We start from the raw sequence: 26,584 nt of genomic DNA, 5'->3' as shown, positions 1-26,584 counted from the left end.
TCATTGAACTCCTGCTACATCTTGACTAAGCTACTGTGCCGCTTGCCCTGACCTTCTGCTATCCAGACTACTAGCTGCCTTATCTCTCCTGTGCCTCGCATCTCCTCAGCCACCTGTGTGGTCGAGTCGTGCCAGGGGTAGTGACCTGGGTGTCGCCTGATGCAGCAAGTACATCCCACTTTGCAGCGGGCTCTGGTGAAAACCAGCGGCACCTTAGACTACACTCCCTGGTACGGTCCGAGTCATCTGCCATAGAGGTCCAGCAGATCCACATCCACCGGTGTTCCTGTCTTCTGAAACGTGAGTGTTACAATAACAGCATTATTTCACTAACACAGCACAGTCCCTATGCATGTTACGACAAGGCAAAGTGTTCTACACCTCTATTGAGGCTCTCTGTAGCCCGGAAATAGGCATTTTTAATAGCGATTCGCCGCAAATAAATTTGGAACAAACTGAATTTTTTCAGAAAAGTCGGCAAATTGTCCAAATCGAATTCTTCAAACATTCGCTCATCTCTACTCCTTATGGTAAATAAAAAAAACCTATGCATGATACAACAAGGCAAAGTGTTCTACACCCCTATTGAGGCTCTCTGTAGCCCAGAAATAGGCATTTTTTATAGCGATTCTCCACAAAAAAATTTGGATCCAACTGAATTTTTTTGGAAAATTCTACAAATTGGCTGAATCAAATTTTTCAAACATTTGCTCATCTCTACTCCTTATGGTAAATAAAAAATCTTTCTAATGGACTTTGTTTAAAAAAAAATAAGTTTTCTATGTTTTAGTGGTGTTTAGAAAGCTGCCACTAGGTGTCGCCCTACTTGTCCAGAGCTCATTTCCCCCATATCTTTGGACTCTTGCTGGCCTTGCAGAAGTCCAAAATCAGGAAATACAGTCTGGAGTGCTGAGGGTGTGTGTACAGCTTTAGCCAATCATAGCTCATCTCACATTCAACTGCTCTGGGCTGTGTGTAGCAGAGTGAGGGAGGAAGTTCTCCCATGTATGGCTTCAGATGATGTCACGCCTGTTGGGTATCGCTCCTTCCTAGTCTGTAAATCTGACTGAGACTGAGCGGAAAATACAATATCAAGAAAACTAAAAAATAGTTAAAAAAATAAAAGCAGGGGGTGGTTTATCCTAATGGGGGCAGTGAACTGGGAGGATTATAAAATATAACAAGATTATGGCAGGTACTCTTTAAACAACCAGGTTCACCAGTCAAGAGCAAGCAGGTTAAACACTGTTAATCCCTCCAGAATAGTTGTAGTTTTTTTAATTTAAGTGCGTCCTGAGCACAGTGGAATAATGAAAAAATCTCTAGAAAACCCCTTTAAATGGGATTCCATTAGTTAATGCAGTGTGACAACATGACCCATAAGTCTAAACGATGGCACATTTATAGTATTCTTAGTGTGTCATAAAAAGCACGAGCTATTATAGGTTTTTCTTTGATAGCACAGGAAATATGTAAATATATTGAGATGACTTGTAGTATAATAGAGCAGAGAGGCCAGGACGTATCCACTGAGCAGCATCAGAGCACACAGAACCTGAACTGAGGATCACTGACTGCTCACACCAGACATGAAGAATTTCCTGTGGTTCCTCTGTATTGGATTGTCCCTACAAGGTGAGCATCAATGATATCAAAGATTATGATCATGAGATATAATATGTGATCTATATATCATTGTATATTTATTTACTTATTTGTTTGCAGGTGTCACTTCACAGATCTCTATGGTGGAGTCTGGTCCTGGGATTGTGAGACCATCAGAGACTCTGGACATGACCTGTAAAGTGACTGGAGCCTCCCTGACTGACAGCAATAACATGCATTGTGTAGTATGGATCAGACAACCTGCAGGAAAAGGCCTGGAGTGGTTAGGAATGATATGTTATAATAATGACATATATTATGCTCAGCCTCTTCAGGGACGAATAACTCTCTCAAGAGACACAAATAAAGGAGAAGTTTATTTCAAACTCACTGGAGTGAAACCTGAAGAATCTGGGAAATATTATTGTGCTAGACAGAAACACAGTGATATAACATAGATTGAAAAAATGCAAATAAACTACTTTTCTTAGCAGAATAGATAATAGTGTGAGACATAAATTGATAAAAACCAAGGCCCAGATATATTAATCAGTTGAAGACTAAAACTGTCTGATTACTTTTCTGAGGGGAGTAGGTCCCACTTCTGGATGGTTGCCAGTGTATTGGACACTGCAAATGCACATGGTGTCCTCAAACTATTACAGAAAAATATGCACGAAAAACAGCAATCCTTCCCTTCTGTTATGTGCCCAAACAGCAGTTTATGATCACTTATGGAGTACTGCTGTACTCAGGAAAAAATATCCCCCTGCATTTCCTGCAAAATGAAAAATTGTGAGCTAAAAGTGTATATTATTACAAAATTATTATTACAAAAATTATTATTATTACAAAAATGTTAGTTAGCCAGTGCCTTTAATGTTTCACTTGTTCCCAAGCTTCCTCAGAAAGGACTAGTGGCTAGAGGGTTAATAGCGTGCGGCACTGCGATCAGTGCCGCGCGCTATTAGGGGTGGGTCCCGGCTTCACTATGAAGCTGCGCCCGCTGTGATATGATGCGGGGTCACCGTGGGACCCCGTGTTATATCACGGGAGCGGGACCAAGGACGTACTCATATGTCCTTGGTCCTTAAGAGGGTTAAATTACGGGTTCTACAAAAAGACACCACGGGGGTTCAGTTGTAAAATTTTGTAGGGCAGTGTCAGCCTGAATAATATGCCAATTCTTGTGAACAAAAAGTTAATATGACACAGACTGCAACTCAGCTCTCCACTTTTCCCGGTGCAAGGCTGTTCTTCACTGCACTAGCCTCTGCAGCAATCTAAGATATCTGATGAAGACCCTCATATGTGTCGAAATGTCATATAATCTGTCTGGATTGCTACATATGCGGAATAAAATTCACATTAGTCAAATCTACGAGTGCCGAGTCTATTCATCTAATTCTTGCAAATAGTCTGCCTAACAATATTAGACATAGGGCTGTGTTCAAATGAGAAAACATTTCGGGTGATTTTACCTTTTTTGTTGCTTCCCCTCTTGCACACCAGATCTTGTTGTTTTTTAGATTTTGTTGTATATGTAGTATTTTGTCCTTGCCGTTTATTTTATATTGGTAAAACGATCCGTCCTTTGTTTCATAGGTTCTGTGAACATATTAATTCAATCAGGATTGGCAAATTTTGATCACTCATATCAAAGAAATGCATGATGGAAATAGCAATGTATTAAGATTTTTTGGTCTACAGAGAATTATGTATACAGGGGGAGGCCTGGATCGCCACACCAGGTTACTGCAGGCTGATGCGAAGTGGATCATTCGGACCGGAGCAACAGGTGCTCTCGGTCTGAATGACTGGAACAATGTGTCCCCATTTCTCTGATGTAATTTATGTTGTAATTTTGTTCTTTTTTCAGCAATTGAAATATTTTCTATTACTGTTTTGTATTTGCTAATTTGTATGATTTTAGATGTGTTTCACTGATTGGTCAGAGGGAGGATATAGATGGGACTCCATCTACTCCCAGAATGCCTAGTCACTAGACACGAAACCAGCGCTCGGCGACGCCTTGTTACATTTCTCATTGTCCCGCAATTCTGCAATAAAGAAGGTTTTACTTGCAAAGAATACCCGGTGCCGTGGTTTCCTTCTCTTAAGTGGATGTTGGCAATACTGCCTGTCAGGGCAGAATAAATTTCGAGCAACAGATTTAAACCCATGCGACACAAAAACAGAGGCGGGTTAAAGATTAGTAAATCTGAGTAAAAAGAAAAAAACTCACATTAAACACTCGGTCTTTAGTAAATCAGGGCCAGTGTGTGTTTGTATGCATGAACAGGATAATCCTGATCTATATATTCCTACACAAGCCTCATCTTGTACCACAAAGCCCAGCAAGCCTTTTTGAAGACTCATACAAAAGAAAAAACAGAACAAGCACTGAACTGAGCAATGCTGTGCTGTGGCAGACCTGCATGATAGCAATACATATGCAAAGCGCCATAAACACTGTATAGTGCTTTTACTCACATTTACAGAGATTAATCGCTAAACCAGTATACCTATAGGTTGTAACATAGCAGCGGACTAAAAAGGGGGTTCAATAAATACGCATCAGTTTTACTGGTTCAGTGAAACTTGCATTATATCTTTCTAGCTGTTAAACAGCTTTGAAGTGAAAAGGATGTGCATGTCACATGCAACTGCCCTGTGAACACATTTTTCGTGAATATTATTGGGTTCATCAAACACAGATTACATCTTACTAGTTGTGCCATAACAGTAAAGTAAACAGGGTGTACATTTGACACAGATTTAACCTGTGAACACATTTTTCGTGAATATGATTGGATTTATCAAAGACCTATTACATCTTAGGCTGCTTTCACACTATAAAATCCATCCGTTTTAAAGATCCGTTTGATGTTCCGTTATGAAAACCCTGAAAATCGGCCATTAAATGTCCGTTAGAAAATCCCATACGTCCGTTCGAAAATCTCATTATAGTCTATGGGATTTTTACATTATCCGTTTTAATCCATTATAGTCTGTTCTTAATAACGGACGTTATTTTGTGATGAATGTACTGAGGATGAACAAGAAGGCCACAAGAAGGACACAGCAGAAGTTCTTACTGAGAGGAGTGGTAGGGATGATGAAGAGGAGCTTAAAGAAGAGGATGTCAGCTGGCCTTTTGGTCTGAGCAGCTCAGGAGCAAGTGGTGGTGCTGGATCTGAAGGCTTGAGAAAAAAAACATTCTAGAACAGAAGCAGTGTTGGATGGTGATGTACCTACAGTCATGGCTGTAAATCTTGGCACTCCTGAAATTTTTCAAGAAAATTTGGTATTTCTCACAGAAAATGATTGCAGTAACACATGTTTTGCTATACACCAGTTTACTCCCTTTGTGTGTATTGGAACTAAATCAAAAAAGGGAGGGAAAAAAATAAATTGGACATACAACAATCTCAAGGTTACAAGTCCATCTCCAGATATCTAGATTTGCCTTTGTCCACAGTGCACAACATTATCATGAAGTTTGCAACCCATGGCACTGTAGCTAATCTCCCTGGGCATGGACAGAAGAGAAAAATTGATGAAAGGTGTAAACGCAGGATAGTCCGGATGGTGGATAAGCAGCCCCAGACAAGTTCCAAAGATATTCAAGCTGTCTTCTAGGCTCAGGGAGCATCAGTGTCAGCGCAAACTATCAGGTTGACATTTAAATGAAATTAAATGCTATGGCAGGAGACCCAGGAGGACCCCACTGCTGACACGGAGACAAAAAAAAGCTATTTTGCCAAAATGAACTTGAGTAAGCCAAAATCCTTCTGAGAAAACCTCTTGTGGACAGATGAGACCAAGATAGAGCTTTTTGGTAAAGCACATCATTCTACTGTTTGCTGAAAACGGAATGAGGCCTACAAAGAAAAGAACACAGTACCTACAGTGAAATATGGTGAAGGTTCAATGATGTTTTGGGGTTGTTTTGCTGCCTCTGACACTGGGTGCCTTGAATGTGTGCAAGGCATCATGAAATCTGAGGATTACCAACAGATTTTGGGTCACACTATACAGCCCAGTGTCAGAAAGCTGGGTTTGCATCTGAGATCTTGGGTCTTCCAGCAGGACAATGACCCCAAACATACATCAAGAAGCACCCAGAAATGGATGGCAACAAAGCGCTGGAGAGTTCTGAAGTGGCCAGGAATGAGTCCAGATCTAAATCCCATTGAACACCTGTGGAGAGATCTTAAAATTGCTGCTGGGAAAAGGCGCGCTTCCAATAAGACAGACCTGGAGCAGTTTGCAAAGGAAGAGTAGTCCAACATTCCGGCTGAAAGGTGTAAGAAGCTTATTGATGGTTATAGGAAGCGACTGATTTCAGTAATTTTTTCCAAAGGGTGTGCAACCAAATATTAAGTTACGGGTGCCAATAATTTTGCCCAGACCATTTTTGGAGTTTGGTGTGACATTATGTCTAATTTGCCTTTTTTCCTCTCAATTTGCCTTTTTTCCTGTCCAATTTGCCTTTTTTTGGTTTAGTTCCAATACACACAAAGGGAATAAACATGTGTATAGCAAAACATGTGATACTGCAATCCTTTTCTCTGGGAAATGCTTCATTTTCTTGAAAAATTTCAGGGGTGCCAACATTTATGGCCATCGTCACAGCAGTCAAAGCCAGATGGAAAATAAAATAAAAGAGGACGAGACTGATCAGAGAACATATTGCCTGCGAGTTTCACAAAGATGTGGCACTCTGCAACTGTGATTTTTATGCAAATTTTTGCGCAGTTCCACTCCGGGGCCATCTGCCCGCATATACCTCCTGCCCACTAGCTGGTTCAACTACAACTCTCAGCATGTCCTCACTGTAAGGGCATGCTGGGAGTTGTAGACTTGCAATAGCTAGCCGGCGCCGGCCACTAGCTGTTGCAAGACTACAACTCCCAGAGTGCCCTTACAGTGAGGACATGCTGGGAGTTGTAGTTGAAACCGCTAGCAGGCAGGTGGCAGATGTGGACAGGTCGCCGGGGAGACATTTTAACACCAGGGTGCCTCCAGCTGTTGCTAAACTACAACTACCATCACAGGAGTTGTAGTTTAGAAGTAGTAAGACTCCAGCTGTTGTTAAATTACAACTCCCATCATTCCCAGACAGCCTGGAGGCTCCCTGTTTGTGAACCCCTGCTTTATGGGCGTTCTGCCCAGGGGAGAGCGCCATAAATGTAGTAACGATTTATTCTTTTTTTTTTTTTCATTTCCAATCTGTGTATGCCGAGGACTACTTCAAATTTGGTGGACTACGACGATGACTAGATGGCCTCCATGTTGGAAACTAGATGGCCTCCATGTTGGAAAATGCAGTCCAATGTACATCCTGTTCAATGTATGCAATCCTTGAACAACAGTTTGAGGGTGCATATTGTTGTGCGAGATGTGTGCTAGTTGTCCGTTTGGAAGCCCAGATCCTGGATCTAGAGGGGCGACTGGCAACAATGAGAAGCATTAACAACATGGAGAGGAGTCTCGTGCTCACTGAGCAGGCACTCTCGGGAATAGAGGTGGGGGAGGACAGTGGGACGGAGTTGCAGGACAGTCAGGCAGTTAGCTGGGTTACAGTTAGAAAGAGGGGTAGGGGAAAAAGTGTCAGGGAGGCTAGTCCTGAACTGGCACACCCCAACAAGTTTGCCCGCTTGGCAGATGAGGGGGATGCCATTACAGAGCTAGCAGAACTGCAGCAGGATACCGCCTCTGACCGCCAGGGGGGTGTCTGCTCCAGTAAGGAGGGAGGGAGGAGTACAGGGCAGGCCAGACAGGTACTAGTGGTGGGGGACTCAATTATTAGGGGGACAAACAGGGCAATCTGTCACAAAGACCGGGATCGCCGAACAGTGTGTTGTCTGCCTGGCGCACGAGTTCGGCACATCGCGGATCGGGTTGACAGGTTGCTGGGCGGGGCTGGAGAGGACCCAGCAGTCATGGTACATATTGGCACCAATGACAAAGTAAGAGGTAGGTGGAGTGTCCTTAAAAATGATTTCAGGGACTTAGGCCGCAAGCTTAAGGCAAGGACCTCCAAGGTAGTATTTTCTGAAATACTACCAGTACCACGAGCCACACCAGAGAGGCAGCAGGAGATCAGGGAGGTAAACAAGTGGCTCAGAAGCTGGTGTAGGAAGGAAGGGTTTGGGTTCATGGAGAACTGGGCTGACTTCGCTGTCGGTTACCGGCTCTACCGTAGGGACGGGCTGCACCTCAATGGGGAGGGTGCAGCTTTGCTTGGGGAGAAGATGGCTAGAAGGGTGGAGGAGTGTTTAAACTAGGGACTTGGGGGGAGGGAACCTACAGCAAAGAGGGGGAAGATAGTGTAGATAGAGAGGTGGGAATTATAAATGTACCTGGGGGTGGAGCGGAGGGTGGGGTTAGAATAGTTAATAGGAATAGGCTTCATAGGAAAATAAAACTTACACCCTTGAATCCCATTAACCCCAATAACATAAAGGATGGAAATGTAAAGTGTATGTTCACAAATGCCAGAAGCCTAGCAAATAAAATGGGGGAGCTTGAGGCCTTTATACTGGAGGAACATATTGATATAGTTGGGGTCACTGAGACATGGCTGGACTCCTCGCATGACTGGGCCGTTAATCTGCAGGGGTTTACATTGTTTCGCAAGGATAGAATGAACAGAAAAGGTGGTGGAGTCTGTCTGTATGTAAGCAGTGGTATGAAAGTCAGTGTGAACGATGCCATAGTGTGTGATGATTTTGAGGAGGTGGAATCACTGTGGGTAGAATTACAAAAGGAGGGAAATACTGAAAAAATAATATTTGGGGTAATCTACAGACCCCCTAATATCACTGAAGAGATAGATGTTCGGCTTCATAAACAAATAGAGAGGGCCGCCCGGGCAGGTACAGTGGTAATAATGGGAGATTTTAACTATCCAGATATAGATTGGGGTCCGGGGTTGGCTAAAACTACAAAGGGGCGACAATTCCTAAATTTATTGCAGGATAATTTTATGGGCCAGTTTGTGGAGGACCCAACAAGAAGTGATGCCTTGTTGGATCTGATCATTTCCAACAACGCAGAGCTGGTTGGCAATGTAACTGTGCGGGAAAACCTTGGTAATAGCGACCACAATATAGTTATTTTTGACTTAAAATGTAGAAAACAAAGACAGGCGGGGAAAGCAAAAACATATAACTTTAAAAAGGCAAACTTCCCTGGGCTGAGGGCTGCACTACAGGACATAGACTGGGGGGAGGTGTTCTCAAATACTGATACAGAAGGTAAATGGGACATCTTTAAATCAACTCTAAATAACTATACAGCTAAATATATACCAAAGGGGAACAAATATAAACGATTAAAACTAAATCCTACATGGCTGACAAATGAGGTTAAAAGAGCAATAAACAACAAAAAAATTGCCTTCAAAAAATTCAAATCTGATGGGTCAGCGATAACATTTAAACAGTACAAAGAGCTTAATAAAATCTGTAAAAATGTAATAAAAACAGCAAAAATTCAAAATGAGAGACAGGTGGCCAAAGAAAGCAAAATTAATCCTAAATATTTTTTTAGATATATAAATGCAAAAAAAACAAGGACAGAGCATGTAGGACCCCTTAATAATGATAATGGGGAGGTTGTCACAGGCGATCAAGAGAAGGCGGCGCTACTGAATGGGTTCTTTAGTTCTGTATATACTAGGGAAAAAGGAGCTGACATTGGCCAGGTCAGTGCTGGTAACACATCATATAATGTATTGAACTGGATTAATGTAGAGATGGTACAAGGTAAGTTAAGTGATATAAATGTAAGCAAATCCCCAGGGCCGGATGGACTACACCCAAGAGTTCTTAGAGAGGTAAGTTCAGTAATATCTGTACCCCTGTTCATGATATTTAGAGATTCTCTGGTGTCTGGTATTGTGCCAAGGGACTGGCGCAAGGCGAATGTGGTGCCAATCTTCAAAAAGGGCTATAGGTCTTCACCAGGAAACTATAGACCGGTAAGTTTAACGTGCATTGTGGGTAAATTGTTTGAAGGACTTATAAGGGATTACATACAGGAATACATAGGGGATAATTGTGTTATAAGTGATAGCCAGCATGGGTTTACTAAGAATAGAAGTTGCCAAACCAATCTAATTTGCTTTTATGAAGAGGTGAGTAGAAGCCTTGACAGAGGAATGGCTGTGGATATAGTGTTTCTGGATTTTGCTAAAGCGTTTGATACTGTCCCTCATATACGTCTGACAGGTAAATTAAGGTCTTTGGGCTTGGAAACTTTAGTTTGCAACTGGATTGAACACTGGCTCATGGATCGTACCCAGAGAGTGGTGGTCAATGATTCGTACTCTGATTGGTCCCCGGTAATTAGTGGTGTACCCCAAGGTTCAGTACTGGGCCCGCTGTTGTTTAATTTATTTATCAATGATATAGAAGATGGTATTAACAGCTCTGTTTCTATCTTTGCAGATGACACCAAGCTTTGTAGCACGGTACAGTCTATAGAGGATGTGTATAAGTTACAAGATGACTTGGATAGACTAAGTATCTGGGCATCCATTTGGCAAATGAGGTTCAATGTGGATAAATGTAAAGTTATGCATCTGGGTACTAAGAACATGCATGCATCGTATGTCTTAGGGGGGATTAAACTGGCAGAGTCACTGGTAGAGAAGGATCTGGGTGTACTTGTAGATCACAGACTACAGAATAGCATGCAATGTCAGGCTGCTGCTTCCAAAGCCGGCAGGATATTGTCATGTATCAAAAGAGGCATGGACTCAAGGGACAGGGACATAATACTCCCCCTTTATAAAGCATTGGTACGGCCTCACCTGGAATATGCTGTTCAGTTTTGGGCACCTGTCCATAAAAGGAACACTGCGGAGTTGGAAAGGGTGCAGAGACGCGCGACTAAACTAATATGGGGCATGGAACATCTTAGCTATGAGGAGCGATTAAAGGAGTTACAATTGTTTAGTCTTGAGAAGAGACGTTTAAGGGGGGATATGATAAACGTATATAAGTATATTAATGGCCCATACAAAAAATATGGAGAAAAACTGTTCCAGGTTAAACCCCCCCAAAGGACGAGGGGGCACTCCCTCCGTCTGGAGAAGAAAAAGTTTAGTCTCAAGGGGCGACACGCCTTCTTTACCGTGAGGACTGTGAATTTATGGAACGGTCTACCTCAGGAACTGGTCACAGCAGGAACAATTAACAGCTTTAAAACAGGATTAGATACATTTATGGAACAAAATAACATTAATGCTTATGAAGAAATATAAAATCCCATCCCTTCCCCAATATCGCACCACACCCCTACCCCTTAATTCCCTGGTTGAACTTGATGGACATATGTCTTTTTTCGACCGTACTAACTATGTAACTATGTAACTATGATGACCCCCCTTTTTTTTGTTAACTGTTAATAAAATAAACAAGGGCTGTGGGGGAGTGTTTTTGGAATAAACATTTTTTAAAACGTATTGTATTTTTTTAAAATGTACTTAGGCTTAGTAGTGGAAGCCATCTTATAATTACTAAGCCAGGGCCATTACTAAGCCAGGGCTTAGCGTTAGCCCGATTTAAAGCTAGCGCTAACCACCAAGTATTATCCCGGTACCCACCGCCAGTAACAATAGTCCTCGCCCACCTGGTAACGTCAGGCTGTTGCTGCTTGGCTAGTATCTGGCTGAGAATGAAAATACAGGGAACCCTATGCATTTTTTCCCCATAAATAATGAAATAATTTAAAAAAAATTGCGTGGTTCCCCCTATTTTTATTCTCAGCCAAATAACAACCAAACAGCAACAGCCTGACGTTACCAGGGTGGGTGAGGATCATTGTTACTGGCCCTCCCCAGCCTAAATAATGCCAGCCTGTTACCGCCTAGGAACAGGAGCACCATTTTTGACGCTCCAGGCCTGTTGGTACCGACTTTTCCCAGAACCCCTGTGGTGGTGGGTACCAAGGTATTTTTTTAGGGTTAGCGCTAGCTGTAATTTGGACTGACACTAAGCCCCGGCTTAGTAATGGACTCTGTCTATAAGACTGCTTCCACTGCTAAGCCTGTAAAGTAAATTTAAAAAAACAAACACAACACATTTAATAAAAATTTAAAAAAACACTCCCCCACAAGCCCTCGCTAACCATTTTATTAATATTTAACCCAAAAAATGCTGGTCTACGTAGTCCACCAAATCCAAAGTAGTCTTCTGCATACACGGATATGAAATGAGAAGAAAAAAAACACACAAAAATGGGTTAGTGCATTTAGGGGGAAAAAAAGTATTACAAATTTTATAAACACATAAAAAAATATTTTTTTGTTTATGTGTGCTAAAAATAATGGTATTCCAAAGTGATTTAGGGTTTTTTGCCTATGTGAGCCAGATGTATCAACCCTCTGTGACAGTATGATAAAAAAAAACAAAGCAAAAAGAAACATGACTAGAGAACCCGCTTACCAAAGCAACAATAAATGGCCCTCATTATCTTTTTTCTATATGTCAATATGGTTACAACGATACCAAAATTATAAAGGGTTTTATTTTCTTTTACTTCTTTTAAAAAATTATAACTATTTATACAAAAATTTGTATGTTTGAAATTTTCCTTTTCTGATCCCTATAACTTTTTAATTTTTCATTATACAGGGATATGTGAGGGCTCACTTTTTGTGCTGTGATCTGTATTTGTCATTGGTACCATTTTTGTTTTGATGGGACTTTTTGATCGCTTTTTATAATTTTTTTTAGTGTATACAAAGGGACCAAAAATACACAATTCTGGTATGTTTTTTCATATACGCCATTGACCATACGGTTTAATTAACTTTATATATTTTTATAGTTCAGACATTTACGCACGCAGCGATCCCACATATATTAATGTTTATTTTTGTTTACATTTTTGAGAAAAGGGGGGTGATTCTAACTATTATTAGGGAAAGGGTTAAATCACATTTATTAACTACTAGCTGAGTACCTGGCATTGCCCAGTTTTTCCTTCCTAATCCTTGTTGAGGAGGAAAATTAACAAAGGAGGAAGCTTTTGACTTCATATCCCATCCTCATATATTGTTGTCATATCCCAAGCCCATATCCCGTCTTTATATCCCATCCTCATATCTCAATCTCATATCCCATCCTCATATCCCGACCTTATGTCTCGTCCTTATACCCCGTCCTCATATCTCGACCTCATATCCCGACCTCATATCCTGCTCTCATATCCCGTCCTCCTATCTCTACCTCATATCCCGTCCTCATATCCTATCCTCATATCCCGTCCTCATATCCCGACCTCATGTCCCATCCTCATATCCGGACCTCATGTCCCGACCTCATATCCCGACCTCATATGCCGACCTCATATCCCGACCCCATATTCTGACCTCATATCCTGGCCTCATATCCTGTCCTTGTGTCCCATCCTCATATCCTGACCTCAGGTGAGACTGATTTGTAATGAAGATATTGTAAGCTGAAAATAGAAGAGGACGTGGCTTTGAGGAAAAGGGCGCGATTTGCAAGCCAGACCAATGCACAAAAAGGGTAGGGAATAAAAGGGGTGGGGCTTAAACAGTGGACGTGTCTTTGTGAGATGGGGTGTGGCTTGCAAGCCGGACTGACACATTCACCAGGAGATGCAGAGTGGAGCTTGTGGTGTAAGGTACTGGAAGTCCTATATACTTGCATGGGACTTGAAACAAAAACCCATATTTTATATAAGGGTGTAGATGAGGGTTAATTTAACTATCATAACTTTTTAATGGACATATAAGTAATATGTGTTCCAGGTATTATTGAAATATCTCCAGCCATACGGAAGTTATGTGGGAACATACATTTCCCATAGATTTGAATGGGACTTTAAACAAAAACCCTGACCCTCACAAATGTGGGTAGTTAAGGGTTAAATTAACTATCCTATATTTTTAGTGGACATATAAGTAACATGTGACCAAGTATTATCAAAATATCCCCAGCCGTTTGGAAGTTATGCAGCAACATATATTTGCCATAGACTTGTATGGGACTTTAAACGAAAACCCAGAGCTTGGCAAATGGGGGTGACTAAGGGTTAAATTACCTATACTATGTTTGTTGTTGACATATTAGTAACATGTGTGCCAAATTTCATGGTAATATCTTTAGCTGTTTGGTAATATCTTTAGCCACTGGAACATAAACACACATACACACATTATATCTTTAGCTCCTAACTTCAAATATTTGAGCCAAGTTATTACAAACTGAACCATTTTTACATTTGTAGTTCCGATTCAACAGTATTTTTATTATCCCTGAGGTGTCCCCGTCGCTCTGGACCGTCTCTGAGACCTGGGATCCTCGCCCTTCATCGCCGTCATCACGTCGCTGCGCACGCCGCTCCACACGCCGCTCCGCACGCCGCTCCTATTGGATGACGGGACGACGTGCGTGGCGACGTGATGGCGATGAAGGAGAGCGACGACGATGCAGGGGATCCTGAAGAGGACGGTCCGGAATGATCGTCACCGGACCACACGGGGCACCTTAAACGGCTATCCGGCAGCAGCTGAAGTAGTCTGCGCTGCCGGATAGCCGTTTATGCGATGGCCCCGACATACAAAAGCATCGTATGTTGATGCTGCCTTCAACATGCGATGGCCTCTGAGATGCCATCATTTGTTGAAATTATCGTATGTCGGGGCCATCGTAGGTCGGAGAGGTCACTATATACCCCAGGATTTGCAACACATTATTTTTTAATAGTAAAACTGCACCACAGTCATCACAGCATAAAATTATTTTATATTCCAAATGTACTCCGGCCCAATAAAAGGTAGGGACCTATTGTACAGGGTGGGCCATTTTTATGGATACAGCTTAATAAAATGGGAATGGTTGGTGATATTAACTTCCTGTTTGTGGTACATTAGTATATGTGAGGGGGGAAACTATTCAAGATGGGTGGTGACCATGGTGGCCATTTTGAAGTTGGCCATTTTGAATCCAACTTTTGTTTTTTCAATAGGAAGAGGGTCATGTGACACATCAAACTTATTGGGAATTTCACAAGAAAAACAATGATGTGCTTGGTTTTAACATAACTTTATTCCTTCATGAGTTATTTACAAGTTTCTGACCACTTATAAAATGTGTTCAATGTGCTGCCCATTGTGTTGGATTGTCAATGCAACCCTCTTCTCCCACTCTTCACACACTGATAGCAACACCGCAGGAGAAATGCTAGCACAGGCTTCCAGTATTCGTAGTTTCAGGTGCTACAGAATGGGCAAAACAAAAATTGGAACAGGACCCTCAGTTTACGCAGAAGATTTTGTTCAGTGACGAGGCAAACTTTTATGTGAATGGTGAAGTTAACAAACAAAACCACCGCTATTGGTCTGACACTAACCCACATTGGATAGATCCCTCCAAGACTGTTGGAACACAAAAATTGATGGTATGGGGTGGTATATGGGGTACAAAGATAGTGGGGCCATTCTTCATCAATGGAAACCTCTAGGCCACTGGATATGCGAAATTGCTAGATGATGATGTGTTTCCCTCTTTTTGCACTGAAGCTGGCACGTTCCCTGAGTTTTTCCAGCAAGATGGTGCACCACCACTGTTACGCCGAGCGCTCTGGGTCCCCGCTCCTCCCCGGAGCGCTCGCAACATCCTCGCAATTGCAGCGCCCTGGTCAGACCTGCTGACCGGGTGCGCTGCGATACCTCTCCCAGCCGGGATGCGATTCGCGATGCGGGTGGCGCCCGCTCGCGATGCGCACCCCGGCTCCCGTACCTGACTCGCTCTCCGTCGGTCCTGTCCAGGCGCGCGCGGCCCCGCTCCTTAGGGCGCGCGCGCGCCGGGTCTCTGCGATTTAAAGGGCCACTGCGCCACTGATTGGCGCAGTTGGCTTAATTAGTGTGTTCACCTGTGCACTCCTTATTTATACCTCACTTCCCCTGCACTCCCTCGCCGGATCTTGTTGCCATTGTGCCAGTGAAAGCGTTTCCTTGTGTGTTCCTAGCCTGTGTTCCAGACCTCCTGCCGTTGCCCCTGACTACGATCCTTGCTGCCTGCCCCGACCTTCTGCTACGTCCGACCTTGCTCTTGTCTACTCCCTTGTACCACGCCTATCTTCAGCAGTCAGAGAGGTTGAGCCGTTGCTAGTGGATACGACCTGGTTGCTACCGCCGCTGCAAGACCATCCCGCTTTGCGGCGGGCTCTGGTGAATACCAGTAGCAACTTAGAACCGGTCCACCAGCACGGTCCACGCCAATCCCTCTCTGGCACAGAGGATCCACCTCCTGCCAGCCGAATCGTGACAGTAGATCCGGCCATGGATCCCGCTGAAGTTCCACTGCCAGTTGTCGCCGACCTCACCACGGTGGTCGCCCAGCAGTCGCAACAGATAGCGCAACAAGGCCACCAGCTGTCTCAACTGACCGTGATGCTACAGCAGCTACTACCACAGCTTCAGCAATCATCTCCTCCGCCAGCTCCTGCACCTCCTCCGCAGCGAGTGGCCGCTTCCGGCCTACGACTATCCTTGCCGGATAAATTTGATGGGGACTCTAAGTTTTGCCGTGGCTTTCTTTCACAATGTTCCCTGCACTTGGAGATGATGTCGGACCAGTTTCCTACTGAAAGGTCTAAGGTGGCTTTCGTAGTCAGCCTTCTGTCTGGGAAAGCTCTGTCATGGGCCACACCGCTCTGGGACCGCAATGACCCCGTCACTGCCTCTGTACACTCCTTCTTCACAGAGATTCGAAGTGTCTTTGAGGAACCTGCCCGAGCCTCTTCTGCTGAGACTGCCCTGCTGAACCTGGTCCAGGGTAATTCTTCCATGGCGAGTACGCCATCCAATTCCGTACTCTTGCCTCCGAATTATCCTGGAATAATGAGGCCCTCTGCGCGACCTTTAAAAAAGGCCTATCCAGCAACATTAAAGATGTTCTGGCCGCACGAGAAATTCCTGCTAACCTGCATGAACTTATTCATCTAGCCACCCGCATTGACATGCTTTTTCCGAAAGGCGTCAGGAGCTCCGCCAGGATATGGACTTTGTTCGCACGAGGCGTTTTTTCTCCCCGGCTCCTCTCTCCTCTGGTCCTCTGCAATCCGTTCCTGTGCCTCCCGCCGTGGAGGCTATGCAAGTTGACCGGTCTCGCTTGACACCTCAAGAGAGGACACGACGCCGCATGGAGAATCTGTGCCTGTACTGTGCCGGTACCGAACACTTCCTGAAGGATTGTCCTATCCGTCCTCCCCACCTGGAAAGACGTATGCTGACTCCGCACAAAGATGAGACAGTTCTTGATGTCTACTCTGCTTCTCCACGCCTTACTGTGCCTGTGCGGATATCTTCCTCTACCTTCTCCTTCTCTACTATGGCCTTCTTGGATTCCGGATCTGCAGGAAATTTTATATTGGCCTCTCTCATCAACAGGTTCAACATCCCGGTGACCAGTCTCGCCAGACCCCTCTACATCAATTGTGTTAACAATGAAAGATTGGACTGTACCGTGCGTTACCGCACGGAACCCCTCCTAATGTGCATCGGACCTCATCACGAAAAAATTGAGTTTTTGGTCCTCTCCAATTGCACTTCCGAAATTCTCCTTGGATTACCGTGGCTTCAACGCCATTCCCCAACCCTTGATTGGTCCACAGGAGAGATCAAGAGCTGGGGTACTTCTTGTTTCAAGGACTGTCTTAAACCGGTTCCCAGTACTCCCTGCCGTGACCCTGTGGTTCCCCCTGTAACCGGTCTCCCTAAGGCTTATATGGACTATGCTGACGTGTTTTGCAAAAAGCAAGCTGAGACTTTACCTCCTCACAGGCCTTATGACTGTCCTATTGACCTCCTCCCGGGCACTACTCCACCCCGGGGCAGAATTTATCCTCTGTCCGCTCCAGAGACTCTTGCTATGTCTGAATACATCCAGGAAAATTTAAAAAAGGGGTTTATCCGCAAATCCTCCTCTCCTGCCGGAGCTGGATTTTTTTTTGTGTCCAAAAAAGATGGCTCCCTACGTCCTTGCATTGATTACCGCGGACTTAATAAAATCACGGTAAAGAACCGCTACCCCCTACCTCTTATCTCAGAACTCTTTGATCGCCTTCAAGGTGCCCACATCTTTACTAAACTGGACTTAAGAGGTGCTTATAATCTCATCCGCATCAGGGAGGGGGACGAATGGAAGACTGCATTTAACACCAGAGATGGACACTTTGAGTATCTGGTCATGCCCTTTGGCCTGTGCAATGCCCCTGCCGTCTTCCAAGACTTTGTTAATGACATTTTTCGTGATCTCTTATATTCCTGTGTTGTTGTGTATCTGGACGATATTCTGATTTTTTCTGCCAACTTAGAAGAACACCGCCAGCATGTCCGCATGGTTCTTCAGAGACTTCGAGACAATCAACTTTATGCCAAAATGGAGAAATGTCTGTTTGAATGTCAATCTCTTCCTTTCCTAGGATACTTGGTCTCTGGCCAGGGATTACAAATGGACCCGGATAAACTCTCTGCCGTCTTAGATTGGCCACGCCCCTCCGGACTCCGTGCTATCCAACGTTTTTTGGGGTTCGCCAATTATTACAGACAATTTATTCCACACTTTTCCACTATTGTGGCTCCTATCGTGGCTTTAACCAAGAAAAATGCCAATCCCAAGTCCTGGTCTCCCCAAGCGGAAGACGCATTTAAACGGCTCAAGTCTGCCTTTTCTTCTGCTCCCGTGCTCTCCAGACCTGACCCATCTAAACCCTTCCTATTGGAGGTAGATGCCTCCTCAGTGGGAGCTGGAGCGGTCCTTCTACAAAAAAATTCTTCCGGGCATGCTGTTACTTGTGGCTTTTTTTCTAGGACCTTCTCTCCGACGGAGAGAAACTACTCCATCGGGGATCGAGAACTACTGGCCATTAAATTGGCACTTGAGGAATGGAGGCATCTGCTGGAGGGATCAAAATTTCCAGTTATCATTTACACCGATCACAAGAATCTCTCCTATCTCCAGTCTGCCCAACGGCTGAACCCTCGCCAGGCCAGGTGGTCGTTGTTCTTTGCCCGTTTTAACTTTGAAATTCATTTTCGCCCTGCCGACAAGAACATTAGGGCCGATGCCCTCTCTCGTTCCTCGGATGCCTCGGAAGTAGAGGTCTCTCCGCAACACATCATTCCTCCTGACTGTCTGATCTCCACTTCTCCAGCCTCCATCAGGCAAACTCCTCCAGGGAAGACCTTCGTTTCTCCACGCCAACGTCTCGGGATTCTCAGATGGGGTCACTCCTCCCACCTCGCAGGCCATACGGGCATCAAAAAGTCCTTGCAACTCATCTCTCGTTTCTATTGGTGGCCGACTCTGGAGACGGATGTTGTTGATTTTGTGCGGGCCAGTACTGTCTGTGCCCGGGATAAGACTCCTCGCCAGAAGCCTGCTGGTCTCCTTCATCCTCTGCCTGTCCCCGAACAGCCTTGGTCACTGATTGGTATGGACTTTATTACAGACTTACCCCCATCCCGTGGCAACACTGTTGTTTGGGTGGTCATTGATCGATTTTCCAAGATGGCACATTTTATTCCTCTTCCTGGTCTTCCTTCAGCGCCTCAGTTGGCAAAACAATTTTTTGTACACATTTTTCGTCTTCACGGTTTGCCCACGGAGATCGTCTCGGATAGAGGCGTCCAATTCGTGTCTAAATTCTGGAGGGCCCTCTGTAAACAGCTCAAGATTAAATTAAACTTCTCTTCTTCTTATCATCCCCAATCCAATGGGCAAGTAGAAAGAATTAACCAGGTCCTGGGTGACTATTTACGGCATTTTGTTTCCTCCCGCCAGGATGACTGGGCAGATCTTCTACCATGGGCCGAATTCTCATACAACTTCAGAGTCTCTGAATCTTCTGCTAAGTCCCCATTTTTCGTGGTGTACGGCCGTCACCCTCTTCCCCCCCTCCCTACTCCCTTGCCCTCTGGTTTGCCCGCTGTGGATGAAGTGACTCGTGATCTTTCCACCATATGGAAAGAGACCCAAAATTCTCTTTTACAGGCTTCATCCCGCATGAAAAGGTTTGCCGATAAGAAAAGAAGAACTCCCCCCATTTTTGCTCCCGGAGACAAGGTATGGCTCTCCGCTAAATATGTCTGCTTTCGTGTCCCCAGTTACAAACTGGGACCACGCTATCTTGGTCCTTTCAAAGTCTTGTGCCAGATTAATCCTGTCTCTTACAAACTCCTTCTTCCTCCTTCTCTTCGTATTCCCAATGCCTTCCATGTCTCTCTCCTTAAACCACTCATCATCAACCGTTTCTCTCCCAAACTTGTTTCTCCCACTCCTGTTTCCGGTTCTTCTGACATCTTCTCCGTGAAGGAGATACTGGCCTCCAAGACGGTCAGAGGAAAAATATTTTTTTTGGTAGATTGGGAGGGCTGTGGTCCTGAAGAGAGATCCTGGGAACCTGAGGACAACATCCTAGACAAAAGTCTGGTCCTCAGGTTCTCAGGCTCCAAGAAGAGGGGGAGACCCAAGGCGTACTCGGCGTACTGTTACGCCGAGCGCTCCGGGTCCCCGCTCCTCCCCGGAGCGCTCGCAACATCCTCGCAATTGCAACATCCTCGCAATTGCAACATCCTCGCAACATCCTCGCAATTGCAGCGCCCCAGTCAGACCTGCTGACCGGGTGCGCTGCGATACCTCTCCCAGCCGGGATGCGATTCGCGATGCGGGTGGCGCCCGCTCGCGATGCGCACCCCGGCTCCCGTACCTGACTCGCTCTCCGTCGGTCCTGTCCCGGCGCGCGCGGCCCCGCTCCTTAGGGCGCGCGCGCGCCGGGTCTCTGCGATTTAAAGGGCCACTGCGCCACTGATTGGCGCAGTTGGCTTAATTAGTGTGTTCACCTGTGCACTCCCTATTTATACCTCACTTCCCCTGCACTCCCTCGCCGGATCTTGTTGCCATTGTGCCAGTGAAAGCGTTTCCTTGTGTGTTCCTAGCCTGTGTTCCAGACCTCCTGCCGTTGCCCCTGACTACGATCCTTGCTGCCTGCCCCGACCTTCTGCTACGTCCGACCTTGCTCTTGTCTACTCCCTTGTACCGCGCCTATCTTCAGCAGTCAGAGAGGTTGAGCCGTTGCTAGTGGATACGACCTGGTTGCTACCGCCGCTGCAAGACCATCCCGCTTTGCGGTGGGCTCTGGTGAATACCAGTAGCAACTTAGAACCGGTCCACCAGCACGGTCCACGCCAATCCCTCTCTGGCACAGAGGATCCACCTCCTGCCAGCCGAATCGTGACAACCACATTATGGGTGTCCGGCCAGAGCATTCCTAGATGAACAGTTTCCTGGAAAGTGGATTGGTCATCGTGGGCCAGTTGAATGGCCCCCAAGGTCTCCCAATCTGACCCCCTTAGACTTTTATCTTTGGGGTCATCTGAAGGCACTTGTCTATGCTGTGAAGATACGAGATGTGCAGGATCTGAAACTACGGATACTGGAAGCCTGTGCTAGCATTTCTCCTGCGGTGTTTCTATCAGTGTGTGAAGAGTGGGAGAAGAGGGTTGCATTGACAATCCAACACAATGGGCAGCACATTGAACACATTTTATAAGTGGTCAGAAACTTGTAAATAACTCATGAAAGAATAAAGTTATGTTAAAACCAAGAACATCATTGTTTTTCTTGTGAAATTCCCAATAAGTTTGATGTGTCACATAACCCTCTTCCTATTGAAAAACAAAAGTTGGATTCAAAATGGCTGCCATGGTCACCACGCATCTTGAAAAGTTCCCCCCTCACATATACTAATGTGCCACAAACAGGAATATCACCAACAATTCCCATTTTATTAAGGTGTATCCATATAAATGGTCCACCCTGTACAATAGGTCCGTACCTTTTATTCGGCCGGAGTACATTTGGAATAAAAAATAATTTTATGCTGTGATGACTGTGTTGCATACATTTTTTATGGGAAAATGGGGGTGATTCAAACTTTTATTAGGGTATGGGGGAAACTTTTCTTTACACTATAACATGCAATCATTTGATTGCATACACTGTCCAATGCTCTTCCATAGAAGAGCATTGATCAGTGTTATCGGTGCTCTGCTCCTCCAGCCTGCCTGCTGACTGGAGCATCGAGGGACAGTTCAGACCGCGAGTGGGCAGTTCAGACAGCGAGAATTTGATTGTGGCATCAAAGAGGTTAATGCTAGGCATCACAGCGCATAGTGATATCCAGCATTAGGCATGGGTCCTGGCGGGACCACCCCGTTATGACCCGCTCACAGTTTCTAAGCGCCCGTTATAGAAGGGGAGCGGGACAAGGGCATACAGGTGTGCCCTTCATCCCCAAGAGGTTAAAAATATAAAAACACAACAAAAACTTTATCAATTAGGTATCACTGACCCACAGTATAAAGCTAATGTGCTTCTTGTTTTATTGGATATCTGTGTAAATTTAAGTTAAAAAAAAAAAAGCATGGGGAAATGCACACCTTCATTTATGTTTTCCCCTCTATTTTCTCTGCTTTTTCACATCCACCCGTTTCAGCTACTTTTCCCTCTGCTCTGATATTTCCTATATGGATTGTTGAGGTATCATTCTTGTTTTTGCAGTTATCTATTGGAATTTACTAAGTTCTACTTGCTGGATTGGTTAGGACTGGTCCTAACATATCCCGGTGGCACTGTTCACAATAAGTACAAGGAGGGAGATTTATCAAAACCTGTGCAGGGGGAAGAGTGACACAGTTGCCCATAGTCTATCGCAGGGGATGTGACATGATGTCATGACCATGGCACAGGGATTGTGGGGGTCCCAGAGGCCAGACCCCCTCTACCAGACATCTTATCCCTATCCTTTGGATAAGATGTCTAGTGGTGGAGTACCCCTTAAGCTTGTGATCTTTTTTAACCTTCAGGAAATACCCTCATTTTGTTTCAAATCTGACATTCTTTAGCAGAAGGTTACAGAATTGTCAGGACTTTTAAAAATGTATCCTGTTGCTGTAACATCATTGAAATTGGTAATATTTAAGCAGTGTATCATATGATCTCTTACTTTACCTGATAATGAGTGAGCTAGTTCATTTTATCAATTTTATCAATTATTGAAGTAATCATATGGATAAAATAGTGTTTAAAGGAAAAGGTGGGCATTCACGTTGCTTTTAAGGGATATGCTGGACATGTTTTTGTATTTAACTGTGCTCATGACAACTATGCTCACCCCCTTGCTTCACTGCCACACCAACTACCTCCATGTTGGTCTATGGCTGCTGCCACTGATTGGCTGAGCATGATGGTCCTTGTGCGACACAGACTCAAGGAATTGCAGCATGGTAGGGAATCAATGCAGAGATAGTGGGAGAACAGGAGTAGTGAGGGTGCTAGAGGGATCAGTATGGTGTTTTCTTTTAAGTGAGCCCTGAGCGCAGTTAAATAATGAATACTACTTTAGCTGTGATTCCATTAGTTAGTGTACTCTGATAATGTGACCCCTAATTCAAAAAGGTGGCACATTTATAGTATATATATATATATATATATATATATATATATTTATATAAAAGCAAGGCTATTATTGGTTAACTGATAGCACAATGTGTATGTAAATATATTCAGATGATATAAATAGAGCAGAGAGGCCAGGACGTATCCACTGAGCAGCATCAGAGCACACAGAACCTGAGCTGAGGATCACTGACTGCTCACACTAGACATGAAGAATTTCCTGTGGTTCCTCTGTATTGGATTGTCCCTACAATGTGAGTCAGAATTTATATGAAGTAATAATTAGATTAAATCTGATGTGTTATTTATCTATTGTTGTGTATATATGTATTTGTCTACAGATGTCACTTCACAAATCTCCTTAGTGGAGTCTGGTCCTAGGACTTTGAGACCATCGGAGACTCTGGCCATGACCTGTAAAGTGACTGGAGCCTCCCTGACTGACAGCAGTAAAATATATTCTATAGAATGGGTCAGACAACCTGCAGGAAAAGGTCTGGAGTGGTTGGGGAGAATAATCCATCAAAATGACAAATACTATGCTCAGTCTCTCCAGGGACGAATAACTCTCTCAAGAGACACAAATAAAGGAGAAGTTTATTTCAAACTCACTGGAGTGAAACCTGAAGAATCTGGGAAATATTATTGTGCTAAACACAGTGTAACAGATGAACTGAGGACATGTACATTATCTGATTTACTGAAGAGGAAACAAAGATCAAATAACCTAAAAAATATAAAAATACAGAGTGGAATATGAACATGGCTGAATTATTAAACAATATGCGCCACATTATCTGTTCTACAAAAATTGCTCATTATTGCACAAGCTTTCTTTTGCAAAAAGATGTGTGTCTTTCCCTTTTTGCGTCATTTGGATGAAAAAGAGCATAGGGTTAGTAGGAGGGGTACGACCTCCTAAGAGTTCAACATGTTTAAAGGTGTTATCCAACATATTGCTCAAAAAAAGGTCAGCTACCAGTATATTGTTTACGCTCACTAGTCTGTAAAGGCTGTTTTTAACTAAATTCTGCTGCCAATTCTCACCCCTAAAAATCTGTGCTACGCTCGATGTCTGTGCTTACTTTCTGATTTGACAGCAACACTGAACTTCCAGGGGCAGCTGGATAAGCTACAAAATACACAAACACTGATAAAAAAAAAAAAAGGTAATATTGGGATGTTAGATATTGGGTAATCTATAATGGGTATAGATTATATATAAAAATGTAAACTTGGAGTACCACTTTAGGGTGTATTTACATGTAGGATTTGAAGCTGCAGATTTTATGCTGCAGAGTTTAATGCTAAATGATTCAACACAATATACTAAAGAACACATCATGTACAATAAAATGTTCCAGTGCCATCGTGAATGAATGTCTATAAAGTGTCAGAAATATGTATAAGGTTGATGTTTCCCCATTTTGTTGCATTACAAGCTAGAATTAAAATAAATTTTATTATAGTTGTAATGCAAAGAGCATGACAAAATAATCCACAGTGAAAAGAAAACAAAACACCCTGTTAATTTTTTTTTTTAAGTAGTCAGCATAGATGTGTTCACCCTCTTTGCTATAAATCTCATAAATTAAGTCTATGCAAATAACTCAAAGCCTCTGTCACGATGCCGGCTGGCAGGTAGTGGATCCTCTGTGTCAGAGAGGGATTGGCGAGGACCGCGCTAGTGGACCGGTTCTAAGTCACCACTGGTTTTCACCAGAGCCCGCCGCAAAGCGGGATGGTCTTGCTGCGGCGGTAGTGACCAGGTCGTATCCACTAGCAACGGCTCACCTCTCTGACTGCTGATGACAGGCGCGGTACAAGGGAGTAGGCAGAAGCAAGGTCGGACGTAGCAGAAGGTCGGGGGCAGGCGGCAAGGATCGTAGTCAGGGGCAACGGCAGGAGGTCAGGAACACGGACTAGGAACAGACAAGGGAACGCTTTCACTAGGCACAAGTGCAACAAGATCCGGCCAGGGAGTGCAGGGGAAGTGAGGTGATATAGGGAAGTGCACAGGTGGGAGCCAAATAAGCTAATTGGGAAGATTGGACCAGGCACCATCATTGGTGCACTGGCCCTTTAAATCGCAGAGACCCGGCGCGCGCGCGCCCTAGGGAGCGGGGCCGCGCGCGCCGGGACAGGACCGAGGGAGAGCGAGTCAGGTACGGGGGCCGGGGTGCGCATCGCGAGCGGGCGCTATCCGCATCGCGAATCGCATCCCGGCTGAAGGCGGGACCGCAGCGCACCCGGTCAGTGGATCTGACCGGGGCGCTGCAACAACGAAGATGAGGCGAGCGCTCCGGGGAGGAACAGGGACCCGGAGCGCTCGGCGTAACAGCCTCCTATTCATTTACCAAAACTTTTGACATGTTGCACAGATATATGAAAAATATTGATTGGTTGGTTTCCCAATGCTGAGACCCCCACCGATCTTTAGATAGAGCTGGGAGAAGCATGCTGCTGAGCACCTTTCTTATCTCTGTCTTGTAGCAGGCTCCATTGTAAGTCTATGGAGTCCATCTACTGCAACAATACAGAAAAGGCAGAAAGCCCTTGTGCTTAGCCATGCCCTTCTTCCTGGTCTATCTAATGTTCAGTGGGGGTCTTAGCACCGAGACCCTAACTGAGCTAAACTTTTGACATGTTTGCAAAGGGAACACTTTAACCCGTCCAGGACAAAGATATGCCCTTGCCTCCTGGTACTTAAGGACCGAGGGCATACCTGTACACCCTGGTCCTGTTACCGGGGTTTAAACCATTCTAATGAGTGGAGAACACTTCAAGATTGGTGGGTCCTGGTTGCTATGAACAGCCAGTACCCACGGTTAATACTGGGCATCACTTATCAGGCCGATGCCCGGCATTAAACCTTTAGACGCCGTGACTAAAGTTGATTGCCGTGTCTAAAGAGCGGGGTTAATGGTGACAGTAGCTCAGGGATGCTGATCAGACATCTGCAGCAAAATCATGGGTCCCGATCAGCTGAGTGGACGGCAGGAGGGCCCTTACCTGCCTTCTCGACGTCCGATTTGTCCAGCTAGCCATGTAGCAGAGCACCGATAACACTGATCAATGCTATGCTATGGCATTGCATTGAACAGTGTATGCAATCTTCAGATTGCATGGTGAAGCCCCCTACTGGGACTAAAGAAAAAAAACAGTAAAAAAAGAAATAAAAAACTTAATAAAAGTGAATTAACCCCTTCCCTAATATAAGTTAAAATTTCCCATTTTTTTACATAAAATAATAAAATTATATGTGGTATCGCTGCATGCGTAAATGTCCAAACTATTAAAATATAAGGTTAGTTAAACAGTCCAAAACTGTGAATTTTTAATCACTTCATATACCATAAAAAAAACTAATAAAAAGCGATCAAAAAGTCCCATCAAAATAAAAATGGTACCAATACAAACTACAGATCACGGCACAAAAAATGAACCCTCATATATCCCTGTATGCAGAA

The 26,584-nt window shown here is 44.4% G+C and overlaps 1 gene segment (V, D, J or C); it reads left to right on the top strand.

The window, feature by feature from the left end:
• The first annotated feature begins 1,550 nt into the window (after nt 1-1,550).
• LOC130363155 (immunoglobulin heavy variable 4-38-2-like) lies at nt 1,551-23,874 on the top strand. The segment is given in 2 exon segments: nt 1,551-1,635; nt 23,456-23,874. Coding segments are annotated over 2 exon segments (465 nt in total).
• Nucleotides 23,875-26,584: the final 2,710 nt, after the last annotated feature.

Source organism: Hyla sarda, chromosome 1 (assembly GCF_029499605.1).
Source record: "Hyla sarda isolate aHylSar1 chromosome 1, aHylSar1.hap1, whole genome shotgun sequence".
NCBI lineage: Eukaryota > Metazoa > Chordata > Amphibia > Anura > Hylidae > Hyla > Hyla sarda.
The sequence above is the reverse complement of the archived record's forward strand: the minus strand, read 5'-3'. Positions and strand labels throughout refer to the sequence as shown.